At 38.9% G+C, this 26,617-nt stretch overlaps 1 protein-coding gene across 5 annotated transcripts in view; it reads right to left on the bottom strand.

The window, feature by feature from the left end:
* The window catches only part of EXOC2 (exocyst complex component 2), a 135,152-nt gene extending 112,041 nt beyond the window's left edge, over positions 1 to 23,111 (bottom strand). For all 5 annotated transcript variants that reach the window (XM_082314829.1, XM_082314830.1, XM_082314831.1 and 2 more), the window contains exons 1-4: positions 23,036 to 23,111; positions 7,851 to 8,006; positions 2,948 to 3,124; positions 1,396 to 1,522 (exon numbers count right to left, since the gene is read on the bottom strand). In XM_082314829.1, the coding sequence (XP_082170955.1) occupies positions 1,396 to 1,522; positions 2,948 to 3,124; positions 7,851 to 7,968 (422 nt within the window). In that variant the 5' untranslated portion in view covers positions 7,969 to 8,006; positions 23,036 to 23,111. The remainder of the gene's footprint in view (positions 1 to 1,395; positions 1,523 to 2,947; positions 3,125 to 7,850; positions 8,007 to 23,035) is intronic.
* Positions 23,112 to 26,617: the final 3,506 nt, after the last annotated feature.

Raw genomic sequence — 26,617 nt, 5'->3', positions numbered from 1 at the left:
CTTTATCACCAATAATTTTTTTATAAATAGTTGGTTAAAATACTAAGCAGAAAGACTGTCATCTGGACTGAGAAGACAGACTTGTCAAGGAAGCAACAAATACAGAAACACGGTTAAATGCAAAAAGATTTAGTTAGGATAAAGGAATCCAGGCCATCCCTACAGAATAATGAGCGACCATGACAGCAGCATAAGCAACAACTCAAGAGAATCAGCTAAGAAGCCACTCACTACTAGTTGTCAGTGCAGTACTTTGGTAAAAAAGAGATTTTTTTTTTTTTTTTTTTTTTAAATTTACGAACAAGGGACGGAGAGTAGAGGAGAGACAGTAAGTCTCCTGGTAAGACACTGGAATACTGGCCACAGTCCTAGAGTCCACATTTTAACAGGGTTGGAAAACTGGAAAAGATAAAAGAAGTATCTATCAGAAGTTATATCAGAGGCTGGAGAAAAATACTTAGAGACAAAAGTCTTCAGCTTATTACAAAAAAAATGGGTTAGCATTTTGAAAGGAAAGAAAAATACATATTCAAACTAGGAAAGAAATGCACAGCCAGAGGCTGGGAGGCTAATGACAGATCCACTAGAAATCCCATACAGATTTTGGGAAAGTGCAGTTTCCCCATCAGAACAAGGTAACAACAGACACTGCAGATTTTCTCCAATGCACTCCTCACAAGCAGAGTATTCAGCAGACGAGACCCCTAGTAACAGTTTAATTTTAAATAGCCTTTGTTTTTGGTAGAGCTGGTATCTTGATCAAGAGAAATATTATTCCTGATGCTATTTCTAGGAGTTGGTCAGGTTTGGAGCCCTAAGAATGTCCCATTTAAAGCCCTCTAATTCCATTTATCACTCACTATAAAGTTTCTGTTTCAGAAAAAAGAGTCATAAATTCCACCATACTTATGAACAAAAGTAAAGAAGTCTGTGGGTTGGAAAACAGTATTAATATTTCCATAAAATAAACTAGTTGATGTGGTATAATAAATCACATTTTACAGTACAATTTTAGCAACAGATAGCAATCTAAACATCCTTAAAAGCCCCATAAAACTCAAACGCAACAGTAAGTATTCCATAACTACAATGTATAAATCCAAAGCCTTAGGTTATTTACTAGTCCTCAAAATCTAAACATCACTGGCGTTCAATATATCAGGATTTTAGATTATCTACAGTTCTAATTGATGATCCAAAAATGAGGATTATGAAGCAGGATAGAACGTGCACCAACAACTCTTTTGAGTACCAAATAGCATACCAACAGCTAATATATTTATGTATTTTTAAATCTTTCCCTGCCCTGTAAACAGTTAAAACTTTTCTGGAATTCACAAATGCACATATAGAGAAAACCACTAAAAAAGTGGATTAAAGGCATTTGGTACTCACTTGTCTATCTCAATACCAAGCGGATTAGCTGGACGTAGGGACAAGGGGGGAATCCCTTTGTTCCTATCAGTGCGCATGTCATAATAGTTCATTTCATCCACCCAGACAGCAGACTGATCCAAGATACCTAGAGAAAACAAAGCACAGATCCTTAAAACAACAAGGGCGGTCCAGCACCATCAACTTCTAACATACTGAATTAATTTGAAAAATCCTGATAAATATAAAATGCATGCCTAGGTAATATACTGGAAGATACATGGCAAAACAACCTGGATGCAATTATGCTAAATTATTTTATTATAGCTGCTGAAAAGGTATTCATGGCTGGGCATCAAACATTACCTCTTACAGAGTGCACGGTTTCGTGTACATTAAGAGCATTTTCCTGGTCACAGAGTATTAGTATTTTTCATTACTCCACGTATTTTGGCATCTGTCCAAACCTTGCCATCTACTACTTTCAAAATGAGAAATTACCTGGAGGCCGTCTTATTTGCATATTTTAGGGAAGATCCCTTTTCAGTGCCACTCACTAACCAAAAAGCAAGTGAACTTTGGCCACATGCCAAGATGGATGACTTAATGGACACAGGACTGACTTTGTTTCCAAAGCCTTAGCACAGACAATGCATAAAGGTGAGGCACAATAGGTCTTGGCCCTAGCCAAAGATGCAGCCAGCCATACTCTTGGCCATGGCCTTCTTTAACATACCCATCAGATACCCAACACGAGAAATTACCCCGTCCCCACACCCATTTTTTAAAATATCAATCCTCTCCCGTTACCAAAAGCCTCACTGTGTAACATTTGCACTCAATTCACCTTTCTATATTAAGATCTTAGTACAGCCTGGGAGAAATTATGCATTATTTAACTGTCACTGAACCGCAGAGAACAAAAGCCTAAAATAGTTCTTGTGGGAACCCCTATATTAGAAAAGATAACTAGCCAACTTCATCAATGGAGGTGTTCTGAAAGAAGCATTTTCAATCCAGAGAGTATTTAGACTGGATTCTAGATTAAGTAGAGGTCCTAGACTGCTTGGCAACATCATTTTAGTGGTTAAGCATCTCATGAGAAATACTTAAGACTTTCCATCTTGCAGGATGGATTGAATTACAAATAAGAAACTGCACTGAGGACTCAGCTTTCTTTAAAGGATTAACTGTCAGCTCAGAATTTAGGTGTAAAGCTCATGAACTGGTTTATATTTTGTATTTATGTAGTACACTTAAGAGTAATTACTGGATCCATTATGAATTTTTTTTAAAATTTTTAGAAGTTTAGTGCTACTCCTTACAGAAAAATAAAGGGCTACCTTTCATTAGTCATTGGGGGTTTTATTAGGATATTGAGAGGATTAATTTCACATATACCATGAGTTTATCTATGTATATATTTGCCCATTTTATTGGTATACTCTGCTTTTTCTAGACAACTGAAGATTGTCCTGAGTTGGATCCATTTTAAACATGCATTTTAAAGAGGCACTCAGTCGTATATTTGTTTAGCAAAGAAAACAGATGCGAATTTGAACACGAAAAATACCTATTTTTTCAGGTTTAAGCAGTTTGAAGGAAACAGTTGAAGTTCCTTTGCCACCAGACTTTGTAGTAACAATGATGTCTCCCTTGTCATTTTTAGCCTGTCCAACTCGACACACAATTTTACTGGCAGACATCCATTCAGCAGTTAGCAGACAGTTGTGCCCACAGATTGTCAAACCTGAAGAAAAAAAGAAATACCCTACTGTGAACAGAAGTATCTTTTGAAATTCTGTAATGCAAATACATTTATGATGCTTCATATATTTTACATACATATATGACCCTTCTCTAGTCCCTTACAGCCAACTACAGTGAAACAGTCATGAATATGTTTTTCAGATGTTCCCTAGGTGACTTCAGGTCTTTTGTGTTAGTGCCACTGCATGAGACACACACAGTGCTGCTTGAAGCTTATTTTAATCTCTTCCACCAGTTACGGGCTACTGCAACTTGTACTTCATGTTGAACACTAGATCTTCTGTCTGCAAGACACAAGAAAACTGCTGTTCAGTACTGTACTTACATGAAACTTCCATCAAAACTGCACGCAAAAAAATCTTTTATAAGTTCACTCTGTGTGACTCTGCATAGCAAAAAAATAAAGAAACTCTGCAAAATATTCACACTGAACAAGGTTTCTTCAACCTTCTTTGTTTAGCAGTACTTTTGCGGACACAGAAGGGTTTTTTGGCCAAAAAAGTATTAATTGACAAATATTCTGTCCCAGTCTCTTCTGTACAAAATCCATGATGCAAGACTGTGATTCTGCTGAATAAACTGCCCTTGTTATATGAATGAATAGCCACGTAATGTTCATCTATTTCCTTTTCTAAACTTTCTCATAACAGAAGTACAAATGGCAAACTATGAAATAATAATACAACATATATTTTAGTCATGAAGCTCTCTCGTAGGAAAAGACTGTGGCGTATTAAAATATGGCACGATTCAGTGTTTAAGAACAACTCTTAACACTTAAGAGTCAAGGTACACCTTAACGCAAGATCCAAGGCTTCCTGGGGCTTCATGTCAGATCAGTCTGACCAACTGATCAATTTGACTGATCAATCCGATCGATTCTGGTCAGATCAGGACTTCGGATGCTGGAATAGATGGATTTTTTTCTCAGATCTAGAACAAGAATTCCCACATTCCTCATCAGAGTTTTGTTGTCCTGAAGAATTGGCAAGATCCTAATTTCTATAGTATCAATTTGGAGAACAACTTCATTAGGTTCTTCTTAAATAACGCCCTTACCTAGAAATATTTCCAAAAGGACAAGGCCATACTAGTGTGTTGGCTGTACTGGAGTATAACTCCCCTGCTGGCTTGGCTTTTGGTTTTCATTTCTAGAAAGCTGACCAATTTAAAAAATACTTACAGACAGAAAAGGGTCAGCATATGTGGCTCAGTACCAAAGCTTCACGCTTACTTTTTCTCACAATTTAAGTCTCTAACATTACACAGCAGACAAATTTGGCAGTTTGCATGGCTGTCAGACATAAAAATGCCTCACTCCCTGCCAAAAACTATTTTGAAAACACAAACCAAAAAAATAAAAACTAGAAAGGCACTGAATCTTATGACAACTGAAGGCAATTTTACTTGAACAAGGACAGTACATTTGTTTCTTAAAAGATGCCTGAATAAAAGGGGGAAGGGGGGAAATAGGATACATGCACCAAAAAAAAGCTTTAAAATAAAAAAAAAATTGGTTGTTATTTATTTGCAACATTTTAACCAGGCCAGTTTTTATTTTTCAGAGGGGAAGAAAAACCACACATTTATGATGCATGGGGTTTAACCTTAGGTTATATTACTACATCTTTTTTGGGTTTATGCTAGCAACTTCCCTGAAGGAAAAAAGATTGAGGTAGGAACTAACTAAAAGAATTTGTCTGAACCATTCATAAAGAGGTTTTCACTGCAGAATTTCAAAGGTCTGAATTCATGCTGACATTAAGTAATACTTTAAAATCAATATCTGAGCTATAGCAATTTAGTAATGTAAACGTTTTTGAACAACTGTTTTAAAGATCCTGGTATCAATTATTTTCTTCTTATTGGAGGTTCCTAAAGCTCTCAAGAGAACAAGATCACAAAATCTGACACTTCTGAAATGGAGGGAAACAGCCTTTGTCTGTATCTTAAAAACGCAAAAGAAAGTAAGTCTCTATTAACATTGCATATACCACACTAAATATAGTAATGGCACAAGACAATTTCTAAAACAAATAAAGGCATGTTGGGGGAGGCCTTTTGATGGTACAGATACAATATATTTTCTTCAAAAAAAGAGAGAACTTCCCTTTAAATAAAACTTCATTTTAATCTGTTGCATGGTACAAAGATCTTTGAGAACATCACACTGGGGTTCTAGCTTTTATGTGCCTTTCAGTAAATAGGCACAAGTAATTCTCTTATTGCGAGTTTCCAATTTTGTTTAAGCTTATATGGTGACAATTTTACAATGCCTACAAAATACAGCTGCAAACGTCTTAAAAGACAAACTAAACCTTGAGAGCATAAATGTTGCAGGTATCTCCTGGATTTGGCTTTTTGTACCATGAGCTATAGGGTTACAAATAAAAAGCTTATTTGGTTTCAAAGATACAAACAGATTACAAGAAGGCTCTCTTAAATGAAATGAAAAGGCGTATTCTTCTATTATGTGATATTCTGTTTATATAGTAAAAAAACGTTTCTTGCTTTTCATTTTACTCTAATGCATCTCAAATAGCAGACTATAAACTTTATAAAAACCTCACTCAAACTTGCTTAAATCTCATGCCTACAAAGGCTCACTTCTGCAAGTATTTCCATTCAAGTCACAAGGAATATTTACATGCCCAATTTAACCATGAAAAGAAATCTTTACATATCTGGGGCCTTAGTCACTTACTGGAGACAACTGAGAATTGAGCTAAGGAAAAAAACAAGGCAATCCATTATTTATTTTTTTATTTTTACCTCAAAAGCATGAGATTATTAGCAGCTATGTGTTACAAGAGTTACTCTAAAAAAAAAAAGGAGAAAAAATATTAGCAGTTAATCAGCTGTAATACTCCGGCACAGTTCAGGAGATGTTTTCCTTTGAAGAATCTAGCACCGATCACTTCCAAGAGGATCACATCAATGAACTAATGAGGTCATCAAAGTACATCAGTCACACAAATACACTGAAATATACTCACCTATAACACCACCAGTTATTTGATTATTTCTCAATAAAGATTCATCGGTGTACCGCAACCTTGTCTAGCAGCTCAGGAAAATACTACTTCCTCTTTTGAGAGACAGCAAACTCAAGTGAGGGGGAAAATTGTATTAGCTTATGCTTGGCCATGAAGTTCATTGCGGTGGCCAAGAATAGAATTTGGGAATCTTGGTTTACAGCCATGAAGTGAAATATTGTTTCTAGCAAAGCCAAACAAAATTCCAATGGACTTCAGAGGAGTCATGATTCCACAACAAATTAGATAAATTGCCTCTAACATGAATACTGAAATACACATATGCTTAACTTACAAAAGAAATAAGGGAAATTCCAGTACTTATAGTTAACTTGGATTTCCAGAAGATTTTGCAAAGTCCTTCTCAAAAGGCTTAAGAAAATTAAGCAGCTATAGGATATGATCCTCAAGTGGATAAATAGCTTGTTAAAAGATAGAAACAGGGTTACAGTAAATGGTTTGTTTTCACTGAGGAAAGTTTCCACAGCGTATGTGCTGGAATCGCTTATGTTCAATATATTCATAAATGACAAGATAAAGAGGTTAAAATTTTCTGATTATATTAATTTATACAGAATGTAAAGACCATAAAAACTAGAAAAAATGCAGAACAGACCTTATGAGACTGAGTGGATGCACTATAATGTAGATGCTATAAAACAGCAGCTGAAATTCAATAAACAAAGATATGATGCACACAGGCAAAACCTTAAATTCATAGATGACAAGCTCAAACTGACTGCTAACCCTCGAGCATTAAATCATGGGACTCGAACAGGCAGAATAACAAAAAAACATTAGCTCAATGCTTAGTAGGAGTTACACGGAAAACGGAATCCTACGGAAGAAATGCAAAACAAAAGTGAGAGTACAGTATTATGCCACAGCGCATTCACATCCTGAAGACTGCATGTAACGAAGATGTTGTTCACCCATCATTGGCAGTGAAACCAAAAGAGATTCACTGAAGAGCATCAAGGGTCAAAGATATACGCAGAAAATTTAAATACACTAGGACTTTTCAGCCTGGAAAAGAGGCAACAGAGCAGTGATGATCAAGATCTGTATGGTCAGAAGAATCAGAGAGAACTGCTTGTTCCCTTTTTCAATGCAAGAACTATGATGATTCAAGTTACCATGAAGTTACCATGTTAAAATCAAAACAGTGAAGGAAATGGTTCTTCGCCTAACATGTAGCTAAATCATTGAACACGCTTTGTCATAACTGTTGCAGATACACAAATTGACTTTTACACTAATTCAAGGAATTTCAATGTATTGAGAAAGTCACTGAACATTGCTAACACTTCTGATAGGAAAATCTCCATGCTGAAATTCTCAATGCCTGGGAAAGTAACAAAGGAGCATTTTGTTACATCTACCCTCTTCTAGTACGCTCCCATAGGCATTCATTGTTCAGGCTAGTGTTCAGCACAGGATGTTGAGCCAGACTAAGGGTTCATCTAGCAAAGTATGGTCATTCTGACTGGTTACACATCAGGCAGCATCCCTGAACTTATGGATTCAAGCACATATTTGTGAAAAGGGCATTCCTTATACCACGTAAAAAATGTTCTCTCTAATCATATCCTAAATGTGATGTTCTACAGTCTCAAAAGAAGGTTGCATGGTGGGGTTTTTTTTGGGTTGGTTTCCCCCCTCCCAACTTACCTATGAGGTCTGTAGGCCCAGTCCCCAGATTTTCTCCTCTAATTGTCACTTTTGTCCATGAGATGCCTTCATTGGGAGAGATGCCAGTTACAAGTGGGGGCTGCCGTGCTCGAGACATGATGTCTATTCAGGTACTGAAAACTGAGTTGCATTTATCTGTTCAGCAAGAAACAATAATTTTAAAACAGTAATTATATTATGTAAAAATTATTAAAAACCTTTTAAGCTGTTCTTCTAAAATGAGAAAAAAAACATGAATGTAAACATGGAACACTACTCTCAAAGCCTTTTTTTGCCACATAGTCATAAAACAATAAAGAATACCTACGCCTTCTTTGCACTTCCTTTTTTTTTTTTTACTTAAGTATAGCTCTAGTTCTGAACTGTAAAGAAAAAGTATATGCAGAAAAATATTAGATCCTCAAAATGCTTAATAAAACTATATACACACACAGGCACTCTCCAAATTACTTATGTCAGAATTCAAACGAGCCTGTTCAATCCTCTATTAGAAAGTTATTATTGTATTCCTTAGAAAGTTTAGAATTGCTAAGCCAAGTAATAGACTATGATTACAGATTCGGATCGCTTCCCCATCAAAAGTAGACTTATTGGCACATGCAGTCTCATGGGGAGAAGCCCCCAGCCCTTATTTGTATAAAGCATCAACATTTACATAAACTGAGAAAATGAAAACATTACTTACAGGCACTATGATAGCAGAGAACATCAACAAAACAAATAATATCCCAACAGATCAACAAAAATGTACACAAAATTATCGAAGAAGCATTTCCAGAAGAGTATTCCTTTGCACCTGAACTTGAGAGTCACCTCAAACCAGTTTAATTAGCTCTATAATAGAAACACCAATATGGTATGCATGTTATGCAGCCGACATTTAGCATACTATGCAACTAATCACAAATTCCTATGGCTTATTAGCAGCTTCCTTTGTGCAGCTCTGCAGCTATAAGAAGCAGATGAGTATAACCTGAAGCACGTTAGCTCCCACCAACTTCTCCACATTTATAACACTTACTAAACATAGAGCCTGCCCGTAGCACAGGTCCTAAGGAAGTCATAAGACAGGCAACAAAGTTTTTTTAACGACTTCCATGGTAATTTTGCATCACCTTTTCCATTTCGTGACTCCTGAATTCTTCTACTAAGACACAACAACTTCCTTAAAACTCCCAGTAAAAAAATTTCATTTTGTATTCTAGAACTTTGTAAGGTTGTCTATGATCACTTTCTAATAGGAATTCATCTGCATTGGAAAGGTAAGAACCAAAAATAACCTGTAGGAAGAAATGTTTTTATTTCTAAGAAAATCCAAGAATGATTAAACAGGTCAATATTCAAAAACCTTAGGTACGCATACAGAACACTTTAGCATACACAATTTTAAAAGTTCAGGTTGGTAAAAAAATACGTGGAATATAAGCCAAGCTTCATAAGGCTTCTCTTACCTATTTGTATTTTGGATCAAGGTATATTTTTCTATTTTTACTTGCAAATAGTCAAGTCCATGAAACCCAGAACCTCTGTAAATCACCCCTAACAATAAACTGCAGTAAAGTTGCAGTTTCCAAGCACCTGCAGTTAGGAAATACCAGAATTAAGTAAGCTATCTTTGTTTCAGCTGCTTCTGCATATACAAAACACATTCATCGTACCATCATACATCATGCTTCTACACAACCTCCCCAAATTTTTCAGTGTTACTAGATAGATCTGCCAGAAGGATCGAAGAAGCTCCCACTGACTGGTTTCTTCACGTTCTGAAGTTGGAATGCACACTGAAAATGAAGACAGAAATCAGAAAGGCAGGAACAAGGAGGAAGATCTCGTGGCGAAAGTAATCAAATGCTGTCCCCGGAACAGGATCCTGTCTCTATCTATACCACAGATGCACAGCAGGTCACTTGTAATAAAACCTTACAGTAACATTTTTTCTTCTCAGTTTCTGGGTGTCCAACTTCAGAGCCCACACCTGAAGTCAGTGTGAAAGGTACCCTGAACACTGGGAATGCTGCACAATGCTCTGAAATATTTAGGTCCTAAATAACCACCTCAAATCTATAAATACATTTTATCTTAAAAGTCTTTTCTCAGTTTCACATATTTAAAATGGGAATGCTATCACACATCTCAAAAGCTATTTTGTAGACAAATTCTTTAATATGGAAGAAGCATTTAGATACCCTGAACACCACAGAACTATTAATATCTTTAGAGAACTTTTGAGACTACCTTTGAAGAGTGTGCAATTAATAAGAGATGCAGATTCCTGTTGAACAAGCAAGAACATATATAAGTTGCAGCATGTGAGCCACATCCAGTACATGAAGGAAGTCTGGTAAGAGCCCATGATAACACACACAACGTATGTCTGGAACTAAGGTGGTTTGTTTTGGTTTTGTGTTTTTAACTGGCAAACCTCATATTTCTTGGCTGGTTGACTTCACAACATTAAAAATTACATTAAGTTTTTAATAAAATATTAATTTCCTTTTTTTTTTTTTGCAAACAACAAACTGATGAAAAAGGCATTAAATTAGATAGTATCATATGGATGCTCTTATAAGACTTTATGTAAGATACTGGAACCTTTTACATGAACCCAACATGAGGCTAGGAAAGTGAGTAGTCAACAGATGCAGTCTATAACCTTGTGGGTAGAACAGCACTGAAGGAGAGGAAGACTGTATCAGCAGATTACAAAGAAATCAGCCGACAGTCATCTCCAGCTATGAAGAGAAGGTTGTGCTCTGACAGGCAGGATCTTCTCCCTTCTGCTGCCTCATGCCCTACTCCTGTTTCTTTCCCAGCACTGTTTTTCCCCTCACACAGGGGCAGACAGCCTCTGCCTCACTTCAAAACTGAGGCCAGGTCCTAGTCTTGCAGTTGAAATATTTCCTGCCCCTATCATAGAATCATAGAATCATTTAGGTTGGAAAAGACCCTTAAGATCATTGAGTCCAATAGTAAACCTAACACTGCCAAGTCCACCCTAAGTGCTACATTTACCCATCTTTTAAGTACTTCCAGAGATGGGAACTGAACCACTTCCCTGGGCAGCCTGATCCAGGGCTTGACAACCCTTTCAGTGAAGAAATTTTTCAATCTAATTTTATCCAATCTAAAGCTGCCCTGGCGCAGCTTGAGGCCATTTCTCATGTCCTATCGCTTGTTACCTGGGAAAAGAGACTGACACCCACCTCGCTACAACCTCCTTTCAGGTCCTGCTGATTTTTCCTGTGACTTCTTATCCATAAGTTCAAGGACAGAGGGAGGGAGGTGTTAATACCCCCATTTTCCTTTCAAATCCTGACAGCTTGGTAATTCCTCTTCCTTACCTCCCATTCCTTACCCTGAGCCTTCTTGTCTGGACAGTCCATCTGCACTACTGTTGATCCACTTCCTCACCACAGGTGAAAATAATAGACCAAGTCTTCTGTCAAGATCCCTAGTCCTGGACTCACAAGGCTTGCCCAGCTCTCCTCTCACCTGTGTTGCATTCAAAGCTACATTACCACAGCATCGCCTGACGAAACAACAGGCAGCACAATAGAAATAAGCTTCCCAGTTGCTAAAGCTAATACTACCTGGAGCAATCAGAATCCAAAGTTGCACCAAAAGTCTTGTTTATTCCTGTACAATTACAAGATGCATATGCACAGAAGTTCAGACCTTTCAGAATTTGAAGTTTCCTCTAGACTCCTGTGCAAAGAGGATGTTAGAGAAGAATCAGGTACCTAAGCTTACCTAGAGCGAGGAGGACAAACTGCATCTAGTCCTCCTGATCTTATCTACACAGCCTTTGCAGCTTTTCACACAGATCCTCAGCAGAGCTCAAAGGTATACAACAGCTGTAAAGAAACAGTGGGGTTACGTCCCCACATCGACACCTAGTCACCTTCTGCAGGAAGCAGCATGTGTCTAGATACCGGTAAGACAACATAAAACACCTCTTTTACTTTTGAGCATTTTGTTGGTAAAGATTTACATTTGTGTTACTGATTAACATTCTATGTAAAAAAGCCATCTTCAGAAACTCAGTGGTAATATGGAGAGGAAGAAATCTTGAGGAACACAGGTAAAATAAGAAGCTACTTTGGTATGATTTGGTTGCTTCCTGCCCCCCGCCCCCCCCAATGTTATGGTTCCCTTGCATTGCAGCCATTGTTTCTTTCAAAATACCTAGGCACACAGGTAATTAGTTTGAATCAATACCAAAACTCAAAAGTAATATTATGACATATTTTTCTGGATTTCAGAAATTGGCACTAGATCTCCCTTCATGATGAGCTGAATAAATGTAATAAAAATGCTGAGCCTCCTGAGGTCTAATATTTCTTCTAAAGTATTTCCATACTTACTGCAGAATTGCTTTAAAATACCTCAGTGGAATGAGAAGACCACAGTAAATCTCAACACATTACAAAAGCACTACAGCACTGAGACACTCTATTATGATTATTATTTTTAAACAGCAATTGGTTTCATTTATTTCGAAGAGTAAATGAAGGAACTCTGTGGAATCTGTCCTTACTACAAATATCAAACAAATGCTTGGGAGCTTTCAATTCATTTATAATATTTCCTCTCCTCCTTCTTATGACAAACATGTCAATAGCTAAAATGACTGAACTGCTTATTGGGAAGCCTAGCCAGTATACCACTGTGGCCAAAAAGCAAGTTTCCAATCTTTTTTAAAATCTTTAAGGCAAAGCTGAAAAAACTACTTTTTTCATTTCATGAAAAGATACAATAATATAATTAAGAGCTTATGTTACAATTCTATACATTGTCCTAAAGAGGAGTTCTATTCTTTACAAATATGTATTATGTATAAAATAATAAGAAGAAAAGCAGCCTTCTTATGGAAAGACTGGTTCTTATACAGATTAGGGAAGATTGCATAAAGACAGTTTTCTATACAAGACATTTCCTCTGAGGAGCCAGGGTCACTGAAGAAGTGTTAACAAGACTACTTTTTTGCAATGGACAATCATCTTCTACACTGAGAGGTCTCTTTCCCTCTTTACTCGCCCCCCACCCTTTTTTTAAACTTCATTTCCTCACAATATCTCCCCAACAGTTTAACATGGATGACATCTGTTTGACTGCTCTCATGATCTTGCCCATATTATTCTCTCTATTATTCTGTCATAATTCTTGTTATGAAAGTGCGAGGAGTTAGAAAGCCTCTGCAAAGACCACCTACTACAAAGCCATCTTGAAAAATGCCTTTCATAAGCATCATCTCTGTCCACACATGAGCTTCTCAAATAAACTGTCCTCTCATAAAGGTTTAGTTAAAAAAAAAAAAATTCCAGACAATTCTGAGCATTACAAGCTTGCTAAAGAGGGGACATCTTCACTCTTTATCATAAGAAAAGCCACTTCAAAAACAAATAATGAAGAAATGAAATACGGCCCAAGATATGGGAAAATACCAGTCTAGTTGCTTTTTTGGCTTTTGTAAACCTTTGGTTTGTTTAAAATGAGAATTCTTAAATAGGTTTCCCCACTCCACTTTCAATGGCAAGCAGAGAAGAAACACAAAGTAAAATGCCATAGCTACCACATCTGTTCTGTAAAGCAGAGTACTGCTTACCACTCTGGAAGAAGTACGAGAATACAAAATAAGCGAAAAACAAAAGTTCAGGATTTAAGGATATTAAATTGGCTGGTAAATTCAAATCCCAAAGGAAAACTACAAACATCATGAAGGTATGGAACTTCAGAAGACAAGTAACCATCAGGTTTCACCAGTGGAAAAACTAGCAGTTGAAATGTTTTAAAAAGGAGCTTCTGACTTCTTTTAGAAGATAGCAAGTTGGTTCCAGTGACTTAAAATTCAATTAGGTTAAAGTTTTCAGTGGTACTTTGTCACAGACACTGAACTTAAAAGACTCTCTCAGGCAGAGTCAAGGTCAATGCAAGTGCCATGGTCATCTAGCAAAGGGAACCTAAGCTGTCAGGAAGGGAGGAAAGCAAAAACCTATTTGTCATCTCTGAGAAAGTCTAAGCTACAAGCAAGCATACAAGTCTTCAGGTATCAAGTATTTATTTGTTCTCACTCATATACATGTGACAGAATACAATTTTAAAAATTTTGAGGCAGGAACGACCAAAGCATCACCCATGTTCAAATCACAGTATGCCTCAGATGTTGTTGTTTACTTTTTAAAAAACAAACCAACCTGAAACCAGTAGGTGAGGTACTCTTATCACACTAACATCACAGCATTAAATGCTTTCCAAATGAACAGATTTATGAAACTCTCTTTTTTAAACAAGCAATAAATACTCAGATTCCAGAACCTAGGTGATGGCTTTTTCACCTTAAACTACACAAACTTGTGCTTCTACTAAATAAATCTAATAATTTGTTTTCACTAGAAAACCCAGAGAGTCCCCTGAGTACAACACACTACAACAGAGTCAGTGAAGGGACACAGCAAATGACCCCAAGAAGGACGGCAAAGCAAAAAATCTTCCTACGTGTTTGTACTCAAAACCATTACAAAATGATGAAAAACACTATTGCAACCTTTTCTGTGCTTTATCTCCCAACAATATAAATTCAGACAGACAATCTACATAAACCAAGATTTAAAAGCATCCCAAAAGCAGCACTGTGAAAATAACTGACATTTATTAACCCCTCTGGAGATCTTCAGTGCCCTAGAATTTCCACAGCCTTCAACACTGCATTAATAATACAAAGTCCATTCCTGCAAGCCTGCCAGAAAAGACTGGGAAGTGAATAAGCTAAACAATGCTGAAATTCCAAGTGATATTAAGAATCTATGCGTGTTTATTTAAATAATAAAAGAAGACTTGTCAATTTAAACAAGAAGTGCTCACGAATCTTACATTTAGGGGGGAAAAAACTCTTCAAAACACCACTAAGCTACTTATAATGAAAAGATGAACAAACATATAAAAGGGGGTAATTTCACCGGCACACAGAAAAAACAAAGCCTCATTTGTCTTGCCCTGTCATATCCGGCATGTTGATTCAAGCCAATATTAACACTGACAAACATGTTAACCTACAGGACAACGTTACATGCCAAAATCCGTTTCAATTTGGGAAGATGTGCAAGTTTTGCGAGGGAGAGGACAAATGACGAAAAAGAGAAGATTTGGAGTCTGAAATGACATAATACGATGCCCTTCTCTTTTTAAAAGGGCTCCTGAATATTCCAATCAGTTATGAAGGGTGTACTAGAGATTTTAGTTTTTGGGTAGCCAAGGAGTAAGCGCAGCAGTTTTGCTTTCACAATAGCCATACTCGCATATTTCCTCAGTATCTCAGAGGTCCTGCTTTCCTTAACCCAGCAAGGTACATCTTCATGGCTATCTATCTTGACAGAACGAAAGCAAAATAATCACAGCACTCAGCGATGCCATTAACATTTCTGAGTCACAAGGGATTAAGAGGCTGGACCCCAGGCAGATGCTGCGAGAGCCCTCGGCAGAGGAGTTCAGCGCCCGTTGCAGCCTGTGGGCTGCAGCTGCGCGGGATTGACACCGCTAACTGTGTAACCCAGCGCAGGAGAAACTCCGGGCACAGTTCCGGCATCCGAAATAAATTAAAGTAAACAGCGTTGCTCTCTCTCATCCACCCTGTTAGCAGCCTCTCGGCTGAGCTGGAGACCACACACCCAGACCACACAGCACCAGCTGAACTCGCTCGCACGCAACATCTAGAAGCTGTCACTCTGCTGAGGTATGAGGAGGAAAGAGGGGGGCAGGAGTGCGGGGGTGGGGGTGTGTTTAGAAAAGCCGCTTGCTCTCTCCTCCTATCGTTACAGCTGGTTATGTTTTGTGTGGTTGGGAAGGAGGGAAAGAAGGGAGGGATAAAAAAAGACCTATAAACTTCACTAAGAAAACATACTGGTCTTGGCCTTTTGTAGTAATGATTTGCACTCCTCCTGCACTAGTTTAGTAGCTGATGAAGGGCTAACAAAGCATCCATTTAACATCAATTAACCTTCTATCTATCACATGTCAAAAAAAAAATTTAGACTAGTATAAATCCATTTCCTTGTACACATTAAATGACAGCATCTCATCAGCTATGATGTACAGCATATCTATATATTGATGTACTTTTACATCAGGAATTTTGATACATTATTTATTTGGGGAGGGGAGAGATTCCCCACAAAGGACAATTAACTGCACAAATGCCATTACGACATCGAAACACTGATTTTTTTCTACAAACATTCCATTGTAAAATGAAGCTTTGTTCATTAGTATCTTACACCATAAACAACCTAAAGGAAATTAATAAGCCTACATATAACACTGAGTTTGTGACCCATTGGCAAGAAGTAAAAATAACAAACCTGTAAAAATAGATTAAAAAGAACATTAATCTGTAATACAGATGAACAGAGACTTTTAAAATGGGAAGCGGGGGGGAGGGAATTCTTCGTTTCTTTTAGTTCAGAAAATCATTTAATCTGCCAATTATATTGCCTGTTCAAACAGAAAAAGCTGAATAAAACATTCAAAGAATTTTAAAACCTAGTTTAGTCAGCCTACTTAAAAAAAAAAAACCAGTTTCCCTTTCCTCCACTCTGGTACCATGAACACACATATCTCCTCCATCAGCACACAAAATTAATTTAATCCACATACACAGCCTAAACAGCCCAGAACCACAGTCACATTTTCACCTCAGCTCAAAAATCTATTTGCCTAAGTGACAATGACAATCTCCAAGTGCCAATATAGAACAAAACCATCAATACTGCAATAATCCAAATGTCAATATTAGCTCTATAAACTTGGATTAGGACATTTTTATTGGGGAAAGCCTTAAACAGAAATATTTTTAGGAATTTTTTCTTATGAAGTACATTTTCAAAAAAGTTAGCTTTAAAGTTCCACAACTTCATACTGAAAATAAATTATTCCCCCAATTTATTAATTAGGTCTACATGCTGGTTTATACCAGTTCTTGAGTGAACGCTTTTGTTAGTATATTCAATGTTACAGCACCTATTCATCACCAAGACTCAAGGCAAACCAATTTAAGTTTTCTGAACGTCTGTTCTGGTCATACTGAATTGGCTAGAAAAGGGTGATAACGCAGAAGAAAATGTAATTCAAGAAAGTCTGAACACAGATGTTTCTCCCCAAAACTTCCACTATTTTCATTATAAACTGCATTACAACTCCCCAGAAATTAAGTCATCTATTTGGTTAAAAGCTTCTGTATTTATTATGTGACACGTCACTATAATCTAGCAACATTATGAAGAAAAGCCTTAAACATCTATATATAAACATATATATAGAAAAAAGTCAACGCAGCTTTATACAAAACCGTATCACAGATGGCCATAAATCTCCCATTAATATCTGAATTCTCACAAAGCACATGCTTTCCTACATCTGCTTCTGCCTCCAACATCTAGTAAAAGTTTGCTTCATCTAGAAGTCATTCCCTACTGTCCTCCAGTTAAGCCATTCATCCCTCTTTTGTTCTAAAGATATTAATCATTTTTGGTGCATTATTTTATTTATTAGGAAAATGGTAAAGAATCTTAATACCATCATCATCCCTCTACCTGATGTTATTCACAGGCAGAAATTCAAAAACAATACTTCAAGCATCAAATACTTTCAAATATGTTTATGCAAATGCATTCAGAAAGATCCAGAAGTTCAGAAAAATAAACTACATAAATCCCAATAGAATGGGATTTATTTTTTTTTTCTAGAGAAAAGAAACAAGACACCACAGATTTTTTTCTAAGCCCTGTAACTACACACAATATTCTTTATAAAAACACTACATAACCACTGTAATTACACAGTTCACACGGTTGAAGTTTTAACTTGGGTGCTTGTAGGTAGGACTGCAACACTAAATTTAACATTTGCCGTGTGACTTTTTTGGCAGTTCCTTTTGTTTCAAAAATATTTAAAAGATGAGACATGCACTTGTGTTACTGAGATTCCTGTATTTTTCATGTTCTCTCCCAAACATCTCTTTCTGGCCCCTGCTTAGGTAAGTACTCAAGCCGTACTCGGTAGCATCTTTCTCTATTCACACGGTCAAACGCACGCTCAAGTATTTCACCGTCTGAGAGCCTGTGTGCACAGGTATTTTTCTGACATGCTTCACCCTGCTCTGCCTTACATACTCTCAATCTTCATTTCCACTCATCCACCTAAAATCCTGTCTCTTGTGTGGAACTATCATGCTTTCAGAGTACTGAAGTTGTCTTGTAAGAAACCGAAGCTTCCCTGCCTTCTATGCTGATGAAAAGGAAACATGACAAAAACCCATCAGCTGTACACATAGCTCCTTAACCCTTTTGCCAAAAATCTAATGCTCCGTTTTCCAGCAAGAAGCAAGGTACGCATGTTAAAACCACACTGAGATTCAAAGAGTCAGAAAACTCACAGAATTCTTGAGCAGAAAAATCTTAAGTCATTGCTTTTTTAATTGAGACATTTTAGGATTATCTGAAAAAAATCAGTTTAGTTTGTCCTCAATACAAAAGCGGGCATTTAAAAAGGAACTTTTGATCAGTATGGCCCTAAATCTGTAACTACTACAGGCTTTTAGATGAACTTGCAAATACAGGGTACACTGCTTTCAGGTTATCCACGAAGTGAAAGAAAAAATAGAAGTCTAAATATACCTAAAAATCACTGATTTATATTGTAATCTGATCCACAGACGCTTTTACACTGCCAGAGTCCCCACTGGCTTCTGCACAATATAGCCTAAGGTCTGCCTCTGAGAATTAAACTGAAAATCTGGGAATCTGTAGTTCCCTTAAGGTCAAGAGAAAACCAGACCCATTAAAAGCTTGGTGTCTCCAAAATTTTGTTTTCCTTAAAAAAACCCAACCAAACAAACAAACAAAAACCCAACAACAAACAAAAACAAACACAAAACTAGAAAGGAACCACAGGCTTTCACTCCGATCACTGAGTGCAATCACAGTATTTTCTACTGAAAATGCTGAGCATACTGTCTGCAGATTAATTAACAACTTCTGTTGTCAAAAAAAGGCTACACAGACCAATTTCCTTTTGAAAAAAGGCACTAAATACTTCCAAAATAATATAAAAAGTACAATTGCAAACAATTTCTCCATAGGAGGGAGGGGACGTGTTTGACTTAGTGTTGTTTAAAACATTAAATACTTAGCTTACCTTTCCCTATGCAAAGCGCATAACATACCAATCACACATTAATCCTTATTTTCAGGCATTTTTCTCATCATTCAGTTTCTAGGAAAACTGCTTCACGTTCCTTTTTTTTTTCTTCTCCCCAGGAGATCACAAAAATGAGTTCTCCCTCCTGCCCTTCCCTCCTCCTCCAACTTTTGACATTGGGAGAACAATCCAACTGCTTTTGAACTGAAATACTGACAGGAATTCTAGAAAATAATTTTCAGGTTAAGGTACAAAAATTTTAATCAGCTTTATTTTTAAATTGATACTTCGCAAGCTGTAAACACAGACCTTTGCTTTCACGTTCAGTGCAAAAGATGAAACATCAATCTGACGTGACCGCGCTATGCATGTGCTGTCTAATCATCCCTCATCCTACAAGCACCTTTACAAACAAGATTTCCCCCATTACCAAGCACCGTATTTCTCCCCTGGGAAAAGTAATTTGAAAGACAATGTTGCACAGCACAGATTTACAGAATGTAGGTGGTCCAAGACAGAAGGTCAAAGTTAAACTGAAGAGCTAACATCTGACTTCTGCTAAAAGATACTAATTTAGCTGGTTTTGGATTTTGAACCTTCAGCGTACTTTTAAGTACAGCAGCAGATTCCACTCTTACTGAAAAGCTCACAGAGAAAATAAATTCACTGTAACACGCACAGTTTTCTGAGTATTGTTTTCCAGTTCTTCATTGTAAAATGAAGTACTACTGATTTCTCCTGTGGAAAAATTTTCTGTGCCTGTTTGCATAACTAAGTAGCAAGGTACAGCCATTCAAAATACATGCAGGTAGTGTCTGTCTGTGCTTCACAGGCTGTTTTGTCCCTGAGTATAAAACTGTAACTGTAGATTATTTCATGGATACTTTCAATAGCTGTCAGAACCCATGTTTTTAAGAACACCTTTTATATTCAGCCTTCTGTCACCATCTTATTGAGATACTACTTTTTCTTTTCTTGCCTTTTTTTTTTTTGATTGATTTTTTTTTTAAAGTGAAGTAGGAAAGCAGAAAAGCACAGAATAAACAGAATTAAAATAACTCCAAACTGATGTTTAGTTTCAAGTACAGTGCTTAAGACTTACTGGATTTACAGCTAAACATACCAGTACATTGAAAGAAATTGATTAAGTACAGTTTAACATAACATATCTAAAAGTTTTCATCACTAAAAGAGGTCAGTGGCCTCTGCCTTTCTAGTCAACTCACTTACTTTGCTTTAGTCCAGCTTCATTGTCAGAAGTAGCATAATAAAGAACAGACTGTATCAGTGGATACAGTTTCTTTTTAATAGGACCTCGGGAAAATAATTGGTGGATTACATATTTTAACATCTTTATTGTCCATTTTTGCCTCAAATGTTCTCAACAGCCAGCAAAAAAACTCTGCTCATATTCACAAGAAATCCTACAGCTCAAAAAAAAAATCTGAATACTACAGATTCAAAAATACTTAGCAAACAGAACCTTTTGTACTGAAGATGAAACAGTTTCGCCACACAACAATATCCACTGCTCAAGGGGCAAGGTGTTAAACATGTTATTTAAAAGCCTTATTTTTATTTTTTTTTTTTTTTAAGTTCATGACTTAGAACTTTAAGGGGTTTTCAAATTAATTCTAAAAATGTCCATTAACTTAGACTACTATTCAGCACTAATATCTGATACAGCAATTAGAGCATAAAAAAAAAATCAAGTCTGTAAAAATACTGTACTTTATTGAATGAAGGACATGAAAACATAAGACAACTTTACAGTGTTTAAAAAAAAAACAACCAGCACAAGTTTGACTGGTAACATGCTTTTAATTAAATAGCTTCACCCCTAACACATACTAAAAAAAGTTACGGTTTCCATACAGAAAAAACCCTTACCATTACAACGTAAATTAATGGTATTTTCACTGAGATAAGTTGTACCACTATAATGAAAATCATTGCATCCTGTTGTAAATGATGTTTAAGACAACACAAATCCCATCTAAGTAAAAACACTGTTGTCCGAGGGTGGGCATAAATCACAAAAACTGTAAACTAAGCTATCCATGGGAAAAAAATCAGCAGCAGGACATGCCTTTTGCTGCTTCTTGCCAGGTCAGTGCAAGCTGTGACAGATACTATAGAAATAGGGAACCAAGAATTATAGAGCTTTCCTTCTTCAGGTGAGCAAAAGGTAAAGCAAAAAAACAGACCTGTTTTCCTAAGCCACAAGTTTATTTATTTGCAATTTAAAAAAAACAAACAAATAGAAGTCCTTTAACTGTTTTGACAACTTTGTCAAAAGCAAAAACAAAACAAAGTTTACAGTAATGAAATGCACACAAATCACTAAAGGGAAAAAGAGGCTGTTTACTTATTTTAACAATGATCAGAAAGCCTGGAAAATTGAAGCGAGATTACAAGTTTAAACTAAACTTTAAAGAATGCATATTTGTAGCTTAGATTTAATCTGATGTTCTGTCAGAACTAAGATGGCTTAATACTTCACTGGATTTCAGTTTAGAGCTTTTGAGTGCATGGCTGGAAGCCGTTAATCCACAATGAGCAAGCAAACTGAAGGAAATCGAAAAAGCGGGGGGGAATGGGGGAGAAGGAAAAGCTGACAGTGTAGAAGGAACGCTATTTTGAAAACCAGTAAAGCTGGACAGAATGGGAAACTCCCTTTTGGAAATAGGATCATCCCTATTTTGGGGATCTATTCCCCTTGATAAAAGATCTTTTTCAGGTTCTTAATTAAGATTCTGAAGAGGCAAGTAGGAAAGATGTTTGGTCACCCAGCTCATGGTCCTTTCTGGACTGCAGTGCAGTCCAAGTGAGGAAGAAATTTAGAACTGGGTAGGAAATAAAAAAAAAAAAAATTAAGTCACAGAGGAAGTGTAACACTTCCAGTTAGATGTCAATGAAAGCAATCATCTCTCAACCAGTATATGTTATTTTGATTTGTTCCCCATTCTTTACTATGGTACTTTCTTACTGTACTTGCCTAAGTACACACTTAATTTGGGCAGTTAGTTCTGAAACTTGACAGTACCACTGAATGCAAAATTGAAAAAAAAAAAAAAAAAATCAGACCTGCAAGTAACCAGCTCTTCAGAGGTCAGACCTCGCTTCTCCCCTGCTTATTTCCTCCACTCCCCACCCAGTACAGAGACACGCAAACACTTCGTTGAGCTGAACGACTTAAGACCGTTCTAGACCAGCCTCGTTTCACCGTATAACCCAGCGGGCGCAGGAGCCCTCGCCAGCCGGTTCTCAGCAACGAGAAACAAAGGCAAAAGCCTCTGAACTGCTGCCCTGCCCGCGGCCTCTCAGGGCCAGCCCCACCGGCGCTGAGCAGGGCTCCCTCACAAGCGCACCCACGGCCGGGACACGGCGCTCCCCGGCCCGAGGGCAAGCTCCCAAGGCCGCCGTCACCCAGCAGACACCCCCCGCCAGCAGGACACCGTGTGCCCGCCCCGGGGACGCCCCCGGCCTGCCGGCGGTGCCCCGTCTCTTGTCAGGGGGCGGGGGAGAAGGGAAAGCCAACTGCTGCAGCCGGGAAGCCACCACCTCCTTCCCTCGCCAGGCGGCCCGGCGGGGCCCGGCGCCCGGGGAGGTGAGCGGGGGCGGGCGGCGACCCGTCCGGGCGGTGGCAAGCCGGTACCGGCGCACCCCCGCGGCGGGGCGGGGCGGGGCCAGCAGGTGCCTCCAGGGAGGCTGAGGAGAGGCCGCGCAGCGCCGGGAGACCAGCGACGCCCCCCGGCGCCCCGACGGCCGTTAACGATCGTTCCGTCCCCGCTCCCCGGGGCAGGGGCGGGGCCTGGGACGCGACACTCGACCCTGCCCGGGGAGTGGGGGAGGAAGAAGGGGGGAGGCCGAGGGGAGGGGGGGGGAAGGAGCCGGAGCTGCCCCGCTGAGAGCCGGCTCCGCAGAGCCCGGCGGAGGAAGAGCGGGGCGGGAGGCCAGACACTGTCACTCACCGGCCGCCGCCGCCGCCGCGTTCGTATCCGGCACCTGGGGCAGCTCCGCTCCCAGCAGCGCCTCCGCGTCCGGCGGGCACAGGCACCCCCAGCCGCGGCCCGAGAACATCGATAGAGCGCTGAGTGATCGAGCCACTTATAGGCTCCGCCCCGGGCGCGCGCGCGCGCGTTCTCCCGTTCCTTCCTTCCGTTCGCCTCAGCGCTTGAGCGGGCGGTGGGAGAGGCGCGAGGGGAGAATAAAATCGTAATAGCACAGGACAACAGCAACAGCAACAGTAATAATAAATGACAATAAAGCCATCCCCCAGCGCTGTACCAAGGTCCCTGCCGGCAGAGCCTCGCCCAGCGGCAGCGCGGGGCCCCCGGAGCCGTGGTGTGAGGGGGGGCCGGGGGTGCTCGCCGCCGCCGCCGGTGGAGGAAGGAAGGGTGAGGGAGAAGGGCCCAGGTGCCCGCAGGCCGACAGCACCGTCAGCTCTTTCTCCTTTCGGAAAGGGTCAGCAGATCTCCTTTTTCCCTTTTCGCTGGGATTGTTCGAAATTCGGTTGCGAAAGCCGAGTTCGGACAAAATCTCAATGAGAAGAAGAGGAAAAGCAACGAGAGAAAAAAAGACAGAAGGAAGAATGTGTTGCTCAGTTTTGCCAAACCAGACCTAAATCAGGACGTTAGTGGGAAAACAAATTACCTTTCATAAAATCTCAAAGAACTTAAGCACTGTAAAAAGCATTATGGATGGGAAACGTAATCTTCTTCCCTTATTTCCAGAGGTTAAAGCTGGCCAAGTTAAATTAGTAGGCTGTAATATCTCGTCACATGAATAAACAGCACTTTCCTGACTCTTTCCTTGAGGATCTGTAAAACATTACACAGCATCTCTGGGGAAAACTGAGAGTGTCCGGTACCTGTCTTTTCTCTAATTATCTCCAAAGTTGTTACTAGTGAGTCTGCAGTTTTCTGCTAATATCCAATGCAGAAAGAGAGCTCTTCAGTCCTCCAAGAAAAGTAAAGTTGGCATCACATTAAAAAAAAAAAGTATAACTATTTGCCAGCCGGTTCAAATGATGTTTTTTTCCTCCATGACAGCCTGTTTGCATTTTTCTCATTAAAAGCCTGTCATGGGATGTGCCAAATAAAACCACTGCTTTGAAAGGTTTGGTTGATACAGAAGGCCTCACCTAGCACACTACGTACCTGGGTCCCAGCCCTGCCCGATGCCCTCCGGGAGAGGATACCCCTGCCCAAAAAGTCCATTGACTTTAGGGGGGGTCCATAAAGGGAGCTGTCTACCCAGAAGATTTTGTAATAAACAACCATGAATTTAGATTTAGTTCAAATGACAAACTTCAGTGCCAGACTGAAGTTTTGTTGTGGAGTTGGCTGCATCTTCACCTCTGTTGTAAAGGCAAATACCCTAAAGAGGAGAATCAAGAAGAGGGAGCCTGAATTTGAGAAGAGACAACCTGCCTTGATTTTAGTTGATGTGAGAAAAAGCTGCGAGGCCTTTTGCTTCTGAAAATGTCACCTAGCCTCCCCTTTTAGAGGTTTTAACCCACTGTTTCTAAACAGCTGCTCAGCAGTGTTTTTATTCAGATCTTGGTCCTGGGGAACCTGTCAGAACACCACAACCAGGCTAAACTCTGCAAGGACGGAAGCCTCATAAATGCTATACATAGGTTCATCACAGGCATCCGCATAGGCAAATCCTCCTATTGCCAAGAGCAGCACCCAAGACTCTTACGGTCTGCAGGGGCCCTGGATAATATTGTCGATGAAGACCTTCCTGTGTGCTGCACTTTGTTGAATCTACTGTGGGTGGTTTTCCCAGGTGATGTGTGGTGACCATGTGGTAACCATCACCTACCCCTTCGGTGACTCCAGAACAAAGCTGGTGGTGACTGACTGTAGATTTGATCAACTGGAGAAAAGACACTCCGCCCCACACAACTCTTTAGAACAAAAGGAGGAAAACTAGTGCTGTTAATCTCTCTCTCTCTCTCTCTATCTCATATATATAGCTTATAATGTATATACCATTATATATAGTATATATTTGCTGTCATATATAACGCTGCTAATATAAATATATTACTCCATGGAACTCCAGATGCCGTTAAAGAGATTAATCTATGCTGTTAAAACCAAGGAAAGAAATGACAAGTTGTAATATAATGACCTGGTAAATAGTTAAGTATTATACCTCATAGAGGCCACGAGTAATTGCTCATTCATGCCTTTTTCTAATCCATTTATGCAGATTTGGCAGTCATCTGTAAACATTACATCTCTCTACAAAGTTGAGTAAACTGATTTGAAAGCCAAGAGAGATTATTATGATCATCTTGTCTAACCTGAATATTGAAAGCTGTAGGATTTCCTCCAGCCATTCCCACACCAAGATCTTTCTATAGTTGTTTCTTAGAAAGTCATCTTGATTGTATTTTAAAGAGTTGGAGAAATGGCAAATCCATCCAAGTGCAGTCACTTTTGAAGATTTCTCAGTGGTTACCCTAACATGTTCCTGCTACCCTAACATGTAAAAAATAACTGATAGCAATATAAATGTTGTTTGAAAAGGTAAATTCATCTAGCTGCAGCATCTGTCCATTGCAAGCCTGCTTCTCGTTAACAGAAATATCTTCCTTTTGAAGATGTTTGTAAAATACAGCAGATTTACTCCTTCACCTTCTCTTGATAAACTGTATGGATTAACTTTGAATCTGCGCTGTATAACTGCCTTTCCAGAACTGTTCTCTTTTCTGAATGCCTTCAAGCTCACAGCTATCGCCTTACTTTTTTGACACGTGGATGTCCAAACCAGACCTCTTCCTACTTCTCTTTTAATTTGTGAGGTGAATATTATAACCAGGGAAATCTAAGGAACAGAAAGAAACCTAAGAAGCATAAGGTTGAAAATGACCTTAAGAAATCACCCTTTCTGGTCCTGTCCCTTGCCCCAAGACAGGATCAACTACTCCTTTGTTATAACATAACTGTTTTTTCAATCTTGTTCTTAAAGACTTCCCAGTATGGTGCTTTTGCCATCTCCTCAGGCAATCTTTCCCAGTGTTTCCCTACCCTTATTGCTGAAGGTCTTTTTTCTAATATATACTCTGAATATATTCCCTACTGCAATTTCATTCTATTAGTGAATGTCTGTCTTTGCTGGGCCCAGAGAACGGACTGTTTGCTTCCTCCCTGTAGCAATCTTTTACATATTTAAAGGCTCTGTCCCCTGTATGTTCTTTTCCTCATTAATCCACACACTGCCATTAGTAGCCTGATATTTAATGTTTTCTGGACTGGTAATCAAGCTTGATCTCCGCTGCGCTCTTTTCCAGTCACTCAATGTCATTCTGGAAGTGCAGTGTCCCAAGCCAAGCATGCTCCAGGTGAAAAATATAAAAAAAAAAAAAAAAAAAAAAAGGAAAAAACTAAAATTGAAGTTGCACTGCGGATTAGCAGAGCAAAATAACCGCTTTGCCTATTTTGCAGACTGTCTTCCTGTTCCTACCCGCCTTGTATGGGATTTGCCTTTTTACGACAGCATAACGGCGGTGACTCGTTTAGCCTGTGATTCACTCTACT

Source organism: Platalea leucorodia (genome assembly GCF_965183815.1).
Source record: "Platalea leucorodia genome assembly, chromosome: 1".
NCBI lineage: Eukaryota > Metazoa > Chordata > Aves > Pelecaniformes > Threskiornithidae > Platalea > Platalea leucorodia.
This window is presented reverse-complemented; position numbering and strand designations above follow the sequence as displayed.